This window comes from Neolamprologus brichardi, chromosome 15 (assembly GCF_056152115.1).
Source record: "Neolamprologus brichardi isolate AB-2024 chromosome 15, ASM5615211v1, whole genome shotgun sequence".
In the NCBI taxonomy this organism is placed as follows: domain Eukaryota; kingdom Metazoa; phylum Chordata; class Actinopteri; order Cichliformes; family Cichlidae; genus Neolamprologus; species Neolamprologus brichardi.
Genome location: NC_142118.1, coordinates 15,905,426 through 15,921,896, shown reverse-complemented (window position 1 = coordinate 15,921,896; position 16,471 = coordinate 15,905,426). Strand labels below are relative to the sequence as shown.

Here is a 16,471-nt window from a genome sequence, read left to right as displayed (position 1 = left end):
CTTCAGCTATTTACCTGTGCAAGCGGACCATGCAGAACAAGACGAGGCTGGAGCTGGCAGATTATGAGGCTGTGAGTGTTGAACTGTTGCTCTAAGCTATTAGTCCAAGTATTGATCTGTGCGTCAAGCTCTGGGACCAAAAAAATACAGCCTCTTAAAGGTCAGACAGGCGTGTGTCTGTGATGGCATGAAATCTAAATTACTTCTTGGAGCAGACTCAAACTTTAAAACTGTCAAATGTATTTAACAGTATTTTTTTTTTCCAACTATTGTTTTTCCTTGTTGACTTTTGATAATGTTTCTATCTCATTTCTAACAGGAGAACCTGGCCAGGCTGCAGAGAGCTTTTGCCAGGAAGTGGGAGTTTATCTACATGCAGGCTGAGGCCCAGGTCAAGTAAGTGTGATCTGTTACCAAGGCAACACATGAAACTGCTGTGCATGCACTGATGTCATTCACACTCAAGGTAAAAGACAAGCAATCACAAGAAGTGAGCATTTGTACGTGTGGTTTTGTGTAAGATTACCACTGTGAGATTAGGATTGATGTGTCTACAGGTGTGTTTCACATCAGATGCTCTTTAAACCAACAAACATAGGCAATACTTACTTGGAACACATGGAAAATGGAAGAAGAGTGGAGACTGTACACACTGCTCTGTTTTCCACCATCCTTTGCCAGCCTTCTTTTGATTATGAATCCACAGTTACATCAGTCTGAGGGATGTTAAAGGGAAAGCTGTAATTTCCAAAATGTTGCCAAGATCTTTGTGAAATAAAGAGAACTGCTATTATTACATTTGCTTCCATATTTTGGTTCCAGGTATATATGACCAGCATTTCTAATCTGATCATGATTCACGAAACTAGTATTAAAATGTTTTCTAATTCTTCTTCTTCTTCTAAATAAGTAACAATGTGGAAGTCTAGCACATAAACAAACATAATGCACTGTGCCAGGGGTCAAAGACTTTAGATACTAGTATGCAAAGTAGCAATTCCTTAAAATTATTAAGTTAAAAGTTAAAGTCATAACTTATTAAAACATTATGAAGATCAACAACTTATTATTCTTGATGCCCGTTAGACAATTTTAAATGCTTTTTTAACTTACGATGAATATTCTTAATTTTTAAATTAATTTCCTTTTGAAAAAATGAAATGTAGGTATCAAAAAACTGGAAGTATTCAAGTACCTGGAAAAGCACGGAGTTACACAGTATGTGGATGCAGACTGTGTGTATGAAGCTACAGAGTACACTGTAGACTGAGTCTGTTCTGAGCCTCATTATTGTTAAAAAACACTGCTCTATTCTGCAGGATTGACAGGAAAAAGGATAAAATTGAAAGGAAGATCCTGGACAGCCAAGAGAGAGCTTTCTGGGATGTCCACAGACCTGTGGTAAGTCTCACATACACACTTCCTGTCTATGTGAGATTATAGCCACCCACCTAATCCGCATTCTCAAATAGTGCTGATGCAATGACATTGTTTTCCTTGGGGTGTTTTTTCTGCAGCCTGGATGTGTTAACACCACAGAGATGGACATCAGGAAATGTAGACGCATGAAGAATCCTCACAGAGTTAAGAAGGTATAACCTTAGCTGTCAACTTTGTGACAGGAATCTTTCTAAAGTGATTTTTTAAAATATACCCCATGCAACAAGTTTATTCATTTTTTGTAAATTTTTTGTAAGTTGTGTTAAAATTCATGTCCCTTGCATCGTTTTTTAAACAACATAACATATAATTTCCCACACTGCAAGAAAATGAGCGTACCTTCTAATACTTACCCACTTCTCCTCTTTCATCATGGTTGAATGGCCCAGTCGGTGTATGGTGTGATAGAGGAGGGAACACAGTCTCAGAGTCCCATACACACTCCTTTACACCACTGCAGGAAAGGCACCAAGGAGGATGTAGAAAAGGAGGTAAAAATCCGTTCAAACGTTGACAAAATTATAAGCCATCATTAGAGAAGATGTCAGTGTTTTGTGCTCTTTCTGCTTTTAACGCCACAAGCACTGGATTTCACAGCCGCAGGCCAATTACAGAGAAGATTGGCAGACATTGTAACGCATTTTGTACGGTGCCCACCTTGTCAAATTTTTTCAAATCTGCTGGATTGTTTTCTCGCACAAACAGTAATTATGAGAAATGGTAGCACTAACAGTATTGCCGATTGACATAGACACTGCCAGCTGACTCAACAAGCTCCTTTTCATTTATTTCTGTTACAGGTATTTGCTAGCTCTAGTTGAGATCATGCAATCAGATTCAAAAACCTTTATATGAAAAGATTTTTTGGTATAGTTTATTGCTCATTGTCTTTTTCAGATCGTATTCCTGAATACCCAGCTAGATCGTCACTGCATGAAGATGTCCAAAGTTGCTGAAAGGTACAGGAAACTTACACATACACATTTAAAATGCAGCACAGCATCATGTCCAATCTCTATCTTGTCAATCTTGTGAGGCACTCTTTGTCACTAAGGTGCTCCGTTCCCATCTCCTGTACTCTCTGACCATCCATAATCAGACAAAGCTCTGTGCTACTGGCCTACCCTTTACTGTAACTCTCCTAGAGGAGTGGCAGACAGGGGATAATAGGTTTCTTGACACCTTATTTGAACCTGTGGAGGTTTCAGTTTGACATTCAGAAGTGAAGCCTACCAGTAAGTGTGACAAAGCTTTGAGTCCAGAGTGCTGCTTTTGCTGTTTGGGTATGAAGTGGTTCAGTAAGGCTGTATTTTGTCCCTGGATTTTCATGCTCAGTGTGACTATTAGATATACAGGTCTAAAGACAATGTGTGTGAATGGGTGGATGACTGGTTGTGTAAGGCGCTTTGGGGTCCTTAGGGACTAGTAAAGCGCTATACAAATACAGGCCATTTACCATTTGGGCTCAACATGCATTTTCATTACTTTCATTCTCTTGAATTTATCAATATGATGTCACATTTTCAAAATTTGAATAAATATTGACCTAATAATACACAATAGGGTCAAGGGTTCTAGAGAGGATGTTTGGGATGTGATGTGAAACTGCACAATTTTCATATTTAAATAATTTTTGTACAATATTCCAGCCCCATAAAGACTATACTTTTTCCTTTAACACATTAAGAACAAAACATTGTGTTTTTGTAGTCTTTAACTACACAATGTGGACATAAGCACTGGGCCACACACAGCATTATTGTTTTCAGTCCCATTGCCAAAGCTTATAATATCCTTCCAAACATTTGCAAAAGAATGGGTCACTCTCACAGAGTCACTCAATTAATTTTAGTCAAGTATTATAATAAGGATGCAAGTGTTGCTTCAAGTCAGTTCAAGAAATTCCTTTCAAAATCAACTTTATGTAGTATTATTGCAAAAGGGAAGAGTTTAATTACAGATTAGGGTCACCAAGTGCTGAGGTATTTTGTGTGTAAAAGTCACCAGTGCTCTGCTTCTAAACTTCCCCTGGCATTAACAACAGCACTAAACTGTGCGGGGGAGCTTTGATTTTCATGGCTGGGCAGCTCTTGTAGGTGTCATCCTCAGGTGGACATCAAGTTTCTACTACATTGTTGCTCATTCAGAGATCTCTGCACAGGAACATCCAAACAAACTCTGGGCCGATGCTGTCTCTGTCCGTGGTCCTGATACCCTGCTTATCTTGCTCATTGCTGTTACAGAATGTACTGTATATTGTATTGAGCTTCTATAACTTCTGTTGGCCTGGTGGCTATGATTTTTATGGATCCTGGTATCCTGGTATCTGGAATTGCATTTATTTGTTAGTCAATTTAAAACTTTCTGGAATCAGCATCAAAAATAAAAGGTCTGGAAACACATAAGTAAATGGAGTTTCTGCAGTTTTTTGTAATTTTTATATTTTTGTTTTTCTTTTTATGTATATAGCTCATATTTTCATGTGTTGTAATATGTAAATCAAAAAGTCATAGCTAGATATAATGAAGCTTTTGTACCGCAGGGTTAGAAGGATATTACTGCTGTAAAGAGAAGAAGTGGTGTGTTTTTCCTCGCCTTCGTACAGCTTGAGGTCATCCGTTGGCAGTGCAGCGAAGTTGTAGTACATACATTTGTATGTTTTTTGGGGATTCTTGCATTATTGTTTAATCTGTGAGAAGGAAAATATTTTCTGCACAGTGTTGCTGTTGTTGTGAAGGACATTCTGCTTCACTCTGTCTCTCACTTACCGTTTGTCTCAGACTACTCAAGACATCAGTTTTTTAATTTTACTGCAGGAAAACATGCGTTTCACTATTAACTTTTACCTCAAATCATCAGCATGTCACTGCTGTCTCTAAACATTTGACAAGCTAATGCCTCCTTTTCTTTGTCATGTGTGTCCATGTGTGTTGTTGCTGTTGTGTGTCAGTCTGATAGCCTACACTGAGCAGTACTTGGAGTATGACCCATTTGTGACATCACCTGAACCATCCAACCCCTGGACCAGCGATGACCCCACTTTCTGGGATTTGGAGGCTAGGTACGATCACTGTCAGTGGATATTTCAAGATATGTCTCTGCGTGCTGCTTTGTTGTTGTTGTTTTCATAATCATGGTATTTTTAGAGGAAACTGTTTGCACTGATTATTTTAAAATAATTTCCAAACAACTTTTTCTGTTGCTGGGCTAAGTAACCTATAACCTTCCTTTTTGCCTTTTGGTGTGTAAATCTCAAAACCAATTTCACATCGAGCCCATAGGGGAAGGGAATTCTTTTCAAGGACAGCTATTCAATGCTTTTTTAAACAATCTCAGGTGTGTGCAGTGTGAAAGCTCACACCGCACCCCACTTTGGAAGTAAATATCAAACAGAGCGAAACCAATTTCACAAAAGGCAAATTCAAGTGTGAACATACTCCATGTGCTGCCCTTGATCATATAGTTGCTGACAGCAGGCAAGTCCTGACAAAGTCGTTGAAGAAATGATTGTTGATGATCGACTTTCATTCCAAAGTATTTCTTTTTGCTACTTATCAGCTTATTTTTAACCCTGATTCGCAACTCAAAAATTTAAACGATCTGGATAATCAGAAATTTCACTGCACAATTCTCCTAACTTAAATGCTTAATGGTCTTTGAAAACTCAAAGCACCATCTTACTGCTGTAACAAGCCTCATTCACATACACATAAATACAAGTGCTTTTTCCCAACATTCAAACACACTTTGTTGCATGCATCAGGGGGCAACTTCAGTAACATTTTAAAATTCCCCTCTCACCCCTGCGGGCGGTCTATCCTTCAAGCTCGGATCCTCTACCAGAGGCCAGGGAGCTTGAAGGTGCAGTAACTTAGCTGTTCCTAGGACTGCGCTCTTCTAGGACAGAGTTCTCTGATGTTGTTCCTGAGATCTGCTGGAGCCACTCGCCTAGCTTCGGAGTCACCACACCTAGTGCTCCGATTACCCCTGGGACCACTGTTACCTTCACTCTCCACATCTTCTCAAGCTTCTCGTGTTCCTTCTTCCTGTTGTTGCTGTCATTCGTTATCACTACATTTATCATTACAACCGTCTTCTTCCGCTTGTCTACCACCACTATATCTGGTTGGTTAGCCACCACCATTTTGTCCGGCTGTATCTAGAAGTCCCACAGGATCTTAGCTTGGTCATTCTCCACCACGCTAGGGGGCGTCTCCCATTTTGACCTGGGGACTTCCACGCCATACTCGGCACAGATGTTTCTGTATACTATGCCATTTACACAGCCTGCACATGGGGTCTTGCCTGGTGTGGTAGACCCCAGCCTCTATGTGCTCAGAGCTTGCTCCTGTGGTGTCATGATTAGTGCCTGATTATTGCTGTCTTTCAGTCCAGCTTTGTCGAGCTATTGATTGGATTCCATGATGTTCCTCCTCTTCCTCAGCTTTCTTCTGCCTGAGGTATTCAATCTTCACACAGTTGGTTGGGGCCATCTTCCTGATGTATTTTGTCTCATCCTGGACTGTGGTGCTGACACTCACCAGTCCCTTGTCTCATTCCTTCCGCTTAGCGTACAGCCTCAGGGTGCTGGACTTGGAAACCCTTGAAACCCTCCTTGCTTGGAGCTTCCTTGTCTTGATGTCAGTGGCTTCTATCTCCTCCTTTGGCCAGCTTATTAGTAGGCATTGATTGACCCTCTACAGGTACTTGGGAACCATGAATAGGCCACTAGGCACCATTTGCCTGCGGGATCCTCTACATCTGCAATGTTGCCGTCTGGTAGTTCAATCCCCTCAGTTCTGACCACCTTCATCTCTAGCCCGAATGACATTCCGATGCCATTGCTGCTGGTGTGGATCAGTGAGTCGATGTCCCGTTCTTGGCATACAGCTTGATGAAATCCACAGGAGGATAACTGACAACTCAATTCCGTATCCATAGCGGGTTCAGACATATGCAGAACAGTAGTGGTCCTCCTCATGTATTGATCCATCTTAGCACGTAGTCAAGTCAAGCTTCACCATGATCCTATCTTTCAGGACTATTGCACTCAAGGAGAGGGGTACCAAGTGCCCCCTGACCTGTTGTCCTGGCTCCCCTTGCCGTAGCATGTGTGTTGTACCTCGTCAGTCTCTAGCTTTGAGAACAGTCCCTTCTTCTAAATGTTGGAACACTGAGCTACTAGTTGTTCGCTGTCAATGTGGATGTTGGGTATCGGCATGACTTCATATAGCATGGAGGGTCAAGCCTAGGACCCTTACTGGATACAAACGCCCCAGGTGGGAATCAAACTTGCGACTCACACTCCAGAGGTGTGTAGCTGCTATACATTTATGATTTTTTTCTTGTAAAGCCAAAGTGTGACTGACTGAGTACTGATCGAGCACTAATTGCTTTGGCAGAGAACTTTTGAACTAGTGACGGACATTTACAGATCACTCAGCCCAAATCAAAGAAAGAACATATAAGACCGATCAAACAAATGAACTGCCTAGCTACCAAATTATTAAACATATACAGAAAAGTAGTGCTCTCAACAAGGTGCACTATGCTTGGAACTCCTGAATACGCAGGAATTCATTAGATCAGACACATAATCACTGTGCCTAATGTAGCTTAATAATTCATCTGAATTGATTAATTGCAGGATAAGAGAACATATTCCCTGCAGAGATTGTAATGATTGGATTTCAGATGAGCACTGTCATAATGTGCTTTTCATAAACCAGTATCACATCCACATCAGACCCTTTCGCGAGTCCCAAAGATCAGGAGGATTTTGCAGTTTTAATGTCTCATCTCTATCTTCATCTTTCCTCTGTTTTCACTTTTTAGATCTGACCACACTTTCCAGCTGTAATGAAGTCTCACACACTAGTTTCATTCTTTATTTTTTTAAGGACATTGTAACTATTGTCAAAAACATATTGAAAGTAAAGTTTTATGAATACTACAGAGTTTTCAGGTTAATTTGAGGGGTAGAGCAATATATTGCAATGATCATTTTGGAACCACAGATATTTTTATAGAGGAGCTGTAATATATATATATATATATATATATATATATATATATATATATATATATATATATATATATATATATATATATATATATATATTATATTATATTATATTATATTATATTATATTATATTATATTATATTATATTATATTATATTATATTATATTATATATATATATATATATATATATATATATATATATATATATATATATAATATTATATTATATTATATTATATATATATATATATATATATATATATAAAAAACAATAAACTGCCAATCCCTCTCTCCATCTTTCCCAGTAAGGAGCCCAGTCAGCAGAGGGTGAAGAAGTGGGGCTTCTCTCTGGAGGACGCGTTGAAAGATCCAGCAGGGCAGGAGCTTTTCCTCAAGTTTCTAGAATCAGAGTTTAGCTCAGAGAATCTCAGGTGAGCAAAATATATTTCAGTCATCATTTCCACTGTTGTATGTTGAAGTGATATTTTTCCTGCTCTTTTAACCATGCTGTACTTAACTCAATTAATGAAGAAAGGTTAGCAGTGCACAAGCACAGATTTTGTGGTGAATTTTTAAAGACAGCTTATTCTGCATTATAACAAATCCTCTGTGCTTCATAGGATAAAATTTAAGACATTCAGTAGGGCATTTGTGCAGCTCCCCTTTAACAACGTGAGGGGAGTATAAGAGTCGATCAAAAGCTTTCACTTCCATGAAAATAGGCAGAAATTATTTCTTCTTGGCAACCTCATTGTTCCAACCTACCATTTCAACCCACTTGGAACATGGAAGAGCAATCAAGTGAAGGTTTGCCAGTTTTTAGATACCTAGAACACTTAAAGAGAAGCGCACAAACCACACTAAAATTCTGCTCATCGAAATTTCAGGAAAAGAAAAGAGTATTAGAAAGGAGCAATACTGAGCTACAACATTATGAAGATGTATCTTTTCTAGTGTTTTGTTTACTCTGTTGGATAAATCTAAGATAAAAACAGTTTTTTGAAAGGTCTCATCACCAAAAACAACAATGTTGTATCGAAGAGAAGAAAAATATGCAGCTCTGCTGGAAAACCTGGGATAAAAATAGCAAGACTGAGCTAATGAGGTACACATCAATTTTCTTAACTGCTTATTCAATTGAAAGTCATAGCAGCAGTAGAGCCTATCCCAGCTGGCTCTGCTGGTGAGGTGCAGAGTACACAACGCGCCCTACCACAGGGCCTCTTTAAACAGACAACCACACTCCTCCTATGCATTTAAGACATAATTTAAGGTGTCGTGCCTTAAAGGAAAGCTTCAAAGGGAAATAAGATTTCACAGAACTACTTTACTTCTGTCTGCACATCAAAAACAGAGTTGTAGAGCACCGGCAGTAAGCATACTAAGAGAAACTGCTAGCACACGTCACAAAACATTTTGAATCTCATGTTTTTAGGCTCGTGGCAACTTTTCCTCAATCTGTCTAATTTTTAGGTCCATGAATGTTTTTGATTTCTTTGACTTGTTCTTGTAATGGTTTACAGCTCACATTAAATACAAATTTACACACGAGGCACTGTCATATTTAGTCCCTTATGCACCTATGCAGCAATAAGTGGGTGTTTTATAGTGTGTGGGTGGGAGAGGGAGATGAGGCATCTCTGAAACCTAGTGAGAGAGACAGAACCGTGTTAGGAATGAGAGTCTGGGGATGAACTGATAGTATGGAGGTTGTTGATACCTCTGAGCCAGGGGGAGATGCACTACAGAGAAAAAACACACACACACACACATAAGCAGGGTGAGATGCAGAGCGGGAGGGCATACACTCACATCGCTGTTCACACTTCAGCTACGCCACCAGTCTCCTCACCTCCATCTGTTGTTCTCTTCTTCTGGACCCTTAATTGCTTTTGGTTTTATGAGGGAGCTTTTGGAGGAGTGGCACAGAAAGAGAGAGTGTCAGTTATTGAGAAATAGAGAGTGAGTGAGCAAAGCACACCCCAGAGGTGCTTCGCTCTATATTGCTAAACCAGTCAACAGATCAATATAGATAGAAACTAATATTGGAGGCAGTCTGCTTCTCTGCTGCCCCTGGTATTTAACGCAGTTTAAGTTTTTTCTCTGTGTCAATATTTAAAAGAAAATTATTCTCATGTGTCGTCGAGGAAAGGAGGAGAAAGTTTTAAGAGCATTTTAGAAAGAAAGAAATCAAATACATGTAAGACAATGTTCTGGATACTGACATGTTTTGAGAAAACTATGTTTGCTTTGCAGGAATTTTTCACTTTTAATTTTACCGCCTTAATCATACAGAAAGCTTTCACTGTCCTAAATTCACTAATCTATCTAAAGATAAGTTATCATCAGTTACATGAATAGCATGCAGATTTAAAGGTGATGTGTGTTTCTATTTGTGCTGTTGCAGGTTCTGGCTGGCTGTACAGGAGTTAAAGAGGATACCTCAGCACGAAGTTGCACAGAGGGCACAGGACATCTGGGCAGAGTTCCTGGCAGAGGGAGCACCCAGCTCTATTAACCTGGACTCCCACAGTTACGAGCGCACCAGCCAAAACCTGAAAGACCCTGGACGATACAGCTACGAAGATGCACAGGTGAGAAGCAGAGAAGCATGTAGTGCATTTGAGCTGAAGTAAAATTATTTGAACTTGAAAATTATAAAACCAGTCGGACTTCACAGGGTTTTAAAGTGGAGCTGATGTAACAATATATCAACCTCTTTAAACCTACATATAGAAATTATATGACTGGGGAAAAAAAAGAACCTGTTCTTAAAATCCTGTCCAGATTTATGCAACTTTTTGGCAAATGCCAGCTGAAATTTGTCTGGCTGAACTGAGATCTAGTGGTACTCATAAATAATAAAAGGTGAACTACAATACTAAGTGAATACTAGAAAAGGAGTCATTTAGCAAATTGCATTTATTTCAGTTTGCCTCATTCTGTTCTCTCACTACTGAGAAAAATGTCCCTACTTTTGATCAGTGATTGCAACACATTTACACTGCAAATACACACCTCATATCCTTTGGAGTGACTTTTGAAAAAGTAAAGCAGACAGGCAAACTTACATAGCAAGGCCCCAGCCAGTCAGTAGATTTGAACCCAGGACCTTTTTGCTTGGAAACAACAATGCTAACTAATGCACCGCCATGCTTCTGAAGTTTAATTCTAAATGACCTAATTTTGTGACTGGTTGTCTGTCTCTGTGTTAGACCTGCAATAGACTGTTGACCTATACTATGACAGCTGGGATAAGCTTCAGTCATTTCCTGTGCATCAGGATTCCCCAGTTATGTGACTGACTCCAAATCGGCCTGTTTGAGGTCAAGAGTATTACCACAAGGCTCTATTATACATTCCAACTTAAGTTGGTTATATCTCTGTGGGTTTTCTGTGCTTCTTTCAGAAGCTCTGTCCCACACTATTGTCTGCTCCATTTGTCTTTCTTACATGCTTCACCAGTATCAACTAATGGGTTTATATTGTGGAGTGATTTCCAGAGAATACGTCTCATTGGGAGATAGATGGGCATTTGGGGGGGGCGGGAGGAGGAGGAGGAGGATGGGAGTATTGGGCACTGCGTAGCATCTATTAAATTTCGTCTCGTTTCACAGGCTTAAATGGGACGAGTTAAACAAAGAAAAGATTTCTCCTGTCAGTTACCTGGCAGTGTGCCTCAATCATCCTCTCCCACTGAGAGGGTCTTGTTCAGTTTACTCTGCTTGAGTTGGCAAGTTTTGTACATCATCGACACATAGTTATATATAAACATAGAAGAATTGCACCACCATCCTTCCAACGCAAACTTCTCCTTCTTACTTGCCATGTATCCCATCTTTCTGACCTCTAAGGACCACATCTACAAGCTGATGAAAAGTGACAGCTATTCACGTTTCCTACGCTCCAACCTGTACCAGGACCTTCTGATGGCGAGGAAGAAAGTAAGTGACTCTGTCATCTATTTATGAATTACTCTCTGTGGACATACAGAAGCTGCATCAGTGAAGCCGAGACTAAGGCAGGCTCCCCGACTTTACTTGGTAGAGATAAGTGGACCAGTCTTTATGACTTAATGACTGCTCAAAGTGCACACACAGCACTGTAACACACATTGAGATACAGTATAATTTGTGAATATGTCAAAGGGCATTTTGACATATTTGACACTGGATTGATGGGCAACCTGCTTCTAGCAGGGCCAGCTATGAGGCATGAGGGGTGCACCGCATTCAGTCAGCTAAATTGCTGAGACGACCGCTAACAGCCCTTTTTAGAAAAGAAAGTGGAATACGGCATAGTATTTTCCAGCAATTACTGTAATATCAGTAATGTTTAAAAATATGCCTGCAATCTTGTACAATTTTTGCAAACTGACTCTTAATGTGAAAGATGCAATTTTGGCTTCAAAAGAGTTGAACTCTCACACTCTTTACTTTTTGCTCGACTCTAGCCTGAAACGGAGCAGGGCCGACGCACCTCCCTGGAGAAGTTCACTCGCAGTGTGGTGAGTGTCCCGCTGCGTCTGGTTTTAATTATTACAGCTACTTTATCAAACTTTTTTTTAATTGTACATCTGTACTAAAGTATTTTTTGTAGTCATTAGATACTTTTGCAGCTACAAAGGACATTTACTTTTTTAAAACAATGGTTAAAAGAATGGCGTATTGAGTAATAAATGACTGTCCATTATACAAATTAGTTTGCCTAACTGCGTGACTGTAATGAGGGAAGAGGCAGGATGCAGGCAAAACAATTACAATGTAAAATTACAGCTAAGCGGTTTGAGTGATTTCTGTATTCTTCAGTGTTCGCTTTGGGGTGCCATTTGCCATGTGTTGCCATGTTTGTTTTTGCTTTATGAAATGCATTATTTCTTTCAGTTCAACAGATGAAGCCTTTGGTTTGCAAAGACATGGAGCTGTGACCAAACTATGCATTTCTCTGCAGATACATTATAAGCTTGATATCAAAGAAGAAAAAAATAAACATTATTTAAGTCTTATTGGACTTCATATGGCAAGCTTGGAGCTCCCTAAGGCATCTCTCATTGCATTACTGTTTTTTCCCCCCTTTTTTCAGGGCTAATATAATGTATTCTCACCTTCAATTCAATTCAATTCAATTTTATTTATATAGCGCCAAATCACAACAAAAGTCGCCTCAAGGTGCTTCATAGATACAGAGAAAAACCCAACAATCATATGACCCCCTATGAGCAAGCACTTTGGCGACAGTGGGAAGGAAAAACTCCCTTTTAACAGGAAGAAACCTCCGGCAGAATCAGGCTCAGGGAGGGGCGGCCATCTGCTGCGACCGGTTGGGGTGAGAGAAGGAAGACAGGATAAAAGACATGCTGTGGAAGAGAGACAGAGGTTAATAACAGATATGATTCAATGCAGAGAGGTCTATTAACACATAGTGAGCGAGAAAGGTGACTGGAAAGGAAAAACTCAATGCATCATGGGAATCCCCCAGCAGCCTACATCTATTGCAGCATAACTAAGGGAGGATTCAGGGTCACCTGGTCCAGCCCTAACTATATGCTTTAGCAAAAAGGAAAGTTTTAAGCCTAATCTTAAAAGTAGAGATAATGTCTGTCTCCCGAATCCAAACTGGAAGCTGGTTCCACAGAAAAGGGGCCTGAAAACTGAAGGCTCTCCCTCCCATTCTACTTTTAAATACTCTAGGAACAACAAGTAGGCCTGCAGAGCGGGAGCGAAGTGCTCTAATAGGGTGATATGGTACTACAAGGTCATTAAGATAAGATGGGGCCTGATTATTTAAGACCTTGTATGTGAGGAGCAGGATTTTGAATTCAAATCTGGATTTAACAGGAAGCCAATGAAGGGAAGCCAAAACAGGAGAAATATGCTCTCTCTTTCTAGTCCCTGTCAGTACTCTTGCTGCAGCATTTTGGATTAACTGAAGGCTTTTCAGTGAGTTTTTTGGACATCCTGATAATAATGAATTGCAGTAGTCCAGCCTGGAAGTAATAAATGCATGAACTAGTTTTTCAGCGTCACTCTGAGACAGGATATTTCTAATTTTAGAGATGTTGCGCAAATGGAAGAACGCAGTCTTACATATTTGTTTAATATGTGCGTTGAAGGACATATCCTGGTCAAAAATGACTCCAAGGTTCCTGACAGTGTTACTGGAGGCCAAGGTAATGCCATCCAGAGTAAGAATCTGGTTAGATACCATATTTCTAAGCTTTTCAGCGCCGAGTACAATGACCTCAGTTTTATCTGAATTAAGAAGCAGAAAGTTAGCGGCCATCCAGGTCTTTATGTCTTTAAGACATTCCTGCAGTTTAACTAATTGGTGTGTGTTATCTGGCTTCATGGACAGATAGAGCTGGGTGTCATCTGCATAGCAGTGAAAATGTATGCTATGTCTTCTAATGATGCTGCCTAAGGGAAGCATGTATAATGTAAACAGAATTGGTCCTAGCACTGAACCCTGTGGAACTTCATAATTAACCTCAGTGTGTGAAGAGGACTCTCCATTAACATGCACAAATTGGAGTCTATTAGATAGATATGATACAAACCACTGCAGTGCAATACCTGTAATACCTACAGCATGTTCTAATCGCTCTAATAGGATATTATGGTCAACAGTATCGAATGCTGCACTAAGGTCTAGCAGGACAAGCACAGAGATGAGTCCACTGTCAGAGGCCATAAGAAGATCATTTGTAACCTTCACTAAAGCTGTTTCTGTGCTGTGATGAACTCTGAAACCTGACTGAAACTCTTCAAATAAACCATTCCTCTGCAGATGATCTGTTAGCTGTTTGACAACTACTCTTTCAAGGATTTTTGATATGAAAGGAAGGTTGGAGATTGGCCTATAATTAGCTAAGACTGCTGGGTCTAGAGATGGCTTTTTGAGTAAAGGTTTAACTGCAGCCACCTTGAAGGCCTGTGGTACATAGCCGATTATTAGAGATAGGTTGATCATATATAAGATCGAAGAATTAATCAATGGCAGGACTTCTTTGAGCAGTTTTGTAGGAATGGGGTCTAAAAGACACGTTGATGGTTTGGAGGAAGTAATTATTGAAGTTAACTCAGAAAGATCAATTGGAGAAAAAGAGTCTAACTTAACATCAATGGTACTAAGAGTAGCTGTTGATAATATTATATCTGTGGGATGATTATTGGTAATTTTTTCTCTAATGATAAAAATTTTATTTGTGAAGAAGTTCATGAAGTCAGCACTAGTTAACGTTAAAGGGATGGTTGGCTCAAAAGAGCTCTGACTTTTTGTCAGCCTGGCTACAGTGCTGAAGAGAAACCTGGGGTTCTTATTTTCTTCAATCAGTGACGAATAGTAAGATGTTCTGGCTTTGCGGAGGGCTTTCTTATAAAGCAACAAACTATTTCTCCAGGCTAAATGATGATCCTCTAAATTTGTGACACGCCATTTCCTCTCCAGATTACGAGTCATCTGCTTTAGGGTACGTGTTTGAGAATTATACCACGGAGTCAGGTACTTCTGATTAGAGACCTTAGTTTTCACTGGAGCTACAGTATCCAGAGTCGTACGTAGTGAGGAGGTGAAATTATTAACAAGAACACCTTGAGATTTAATATATTTTTGCAGACAAAGCTCTATGTGCATGCAGGTCATCCTTCTTCTTTTTCTCCTTAGCTCCTTAGAAATCTTGAGAATAAAACTTTAAACTATGACTCTTCTTTTCCAGGGCAAGTCATTGACAGGCAAACGACTGACGGGCCTCATGCAGTCGTCCTGACAAGGCCTGGATGAAGAATAGGTGGAACCATACCCAGAAGAGCTGCTTACCTATGGGAAGCAGGTGGAAAAGGACCCTGGGGTGTGCTTGTGTAGCTATGGGAGGTGGATAAGGGCGCCAAACAAGCTTACACCACTGGATTGGACTACTACCACATGTGAAACTCACCTCAGATCAGTTCAAGCGGACCGACAGCATGCAATAAGTCACCAGACCTGACACCAGTGCTGTCACAGTGTAGATGATAAACAATGCTACTCCTCTTAGGAAGTTTCTACAAAAATCACCTGTACTAAGGAAAGCCGGGCTCAGTTGTTTCTCTCTATCTACTCTCATGTTAATATAGTAGCTGAAGAGGCTATTGCTTTTACTTTCAGTGATATAAACACGGAATGCTTGAATGCTTTGACAGATGTCAAACGAGACTTAGATTAAATGCTGTAGCTAGCTGTTTTATCTCATCATTCACTACGATGATATAAGGGAATGAAACGTTGGGAGCAGTTTACAGATGCTTGACTGCCAGGTGGTGTAGTACACTGAACTTCTGATTGACTAAAGCTTTTAGATCAACTTACTATTGTATGACACAAGATATGCCTCTGTATGTCCAATGCCGGTTTACTTGGTTACAGTGTGTGCTCACATTTAAATCAGCACACTTGCTGCTTTTGTCTGTCTCCCTGCACTTATAGCTGTGTAATGTAGTACTGTAGTTGGTACAATAGTATGTGTTAGTATGTACAACAGTAGCTACTAATTCTGAAGTTAGTACAAGCACAAGCTGAAATGTCTGCTTTTAAATCCAAGTAAAGGGCACCAAACACGAAGGCCACACATATCCTGGAAAGCTAACCAAAATCAGCGTTGACCTGATCATTTGGACATATTCTTAATCTACAAATCAATAATTACTTTACCCTAAACATATGTTGTGGACACCCAGAGGTGAACATCTTGTCATAAAAAGGTGAGTTGGTAGGTTTACAAACAGTTGTATTGCTTTAAACGGGTGGGTGGATAAAGGTTAGGCTTTACTCGATCTTCTAAACATTCCACTGCAGGCAGCCACAGTAATGTTTATTTGGCTGACTTCTTACCATTCTTCACCTTGTGTAAAGATGACAATAAAAGAGGAATGCACAATAAAGATGGAGTTTTGGACCCTTATGTCAGCATGTCCATTTCTTTCTTCTTACAGGGAAAATGCATCAGATGACACTTTCAATAAAATCCCAGA

At 39.9% G+C, this 16,471-nt stretch overlaps 1 protein-coding gene across 1 annotated transcript in view; it reads left to right on the top strand.

The window, feature by feature from the left end:
- Positions 1-16,401, top strand: part of rgs6 (regulator of G protein signaling 6) — a 101,563-nt gene extending 85,162 nt beyond the window's left edge. The window contains exons 7-18 of the mRNA XM_087851961.1: positions 7-71; positions 320-396; positions 1,320-1,401; positions 1,518-1,592; positions 1,830-1,931; positions 2,338-2,399; positions 4,391-4,501; positions 7,772-7,897; positions 9,874-10,060; positions 11,321-11,410; positions 11,920-11,973; positions 15,181-16,401. Coding sequence (XP_087708087.1) covers positions 7-71; positions 320-396; positions 1,320-1,401; positions 1,518-1,592; positions 1,830-1,931; positions 2,338-2,399; positions 4,391-4,501; positions 7,772-7,897; positions 9,874-10,060; positions 11,321-11,410; positions 11,920-11,973; positions 15,181-15,231 — 1,082 coding nt within the window. The 3' untranslated portion in view covers positions 15,232-16,401. The remainder of the gene's footprint in view (positions 1-6; positions 72-319; positions 397-1,319; positions 1,402-1,517; positions 1,593-1,829; positions 1,932-2,337; positions 2,400-4,390; positions 4,502-7,771; positions 7,898-9,873; positions 10,061-11,320; positions 11,411-11,919; positions 11,974-15,180) is intronic.
- Positions 16,402-16,471: the final 70 nt, after the last annotated feature.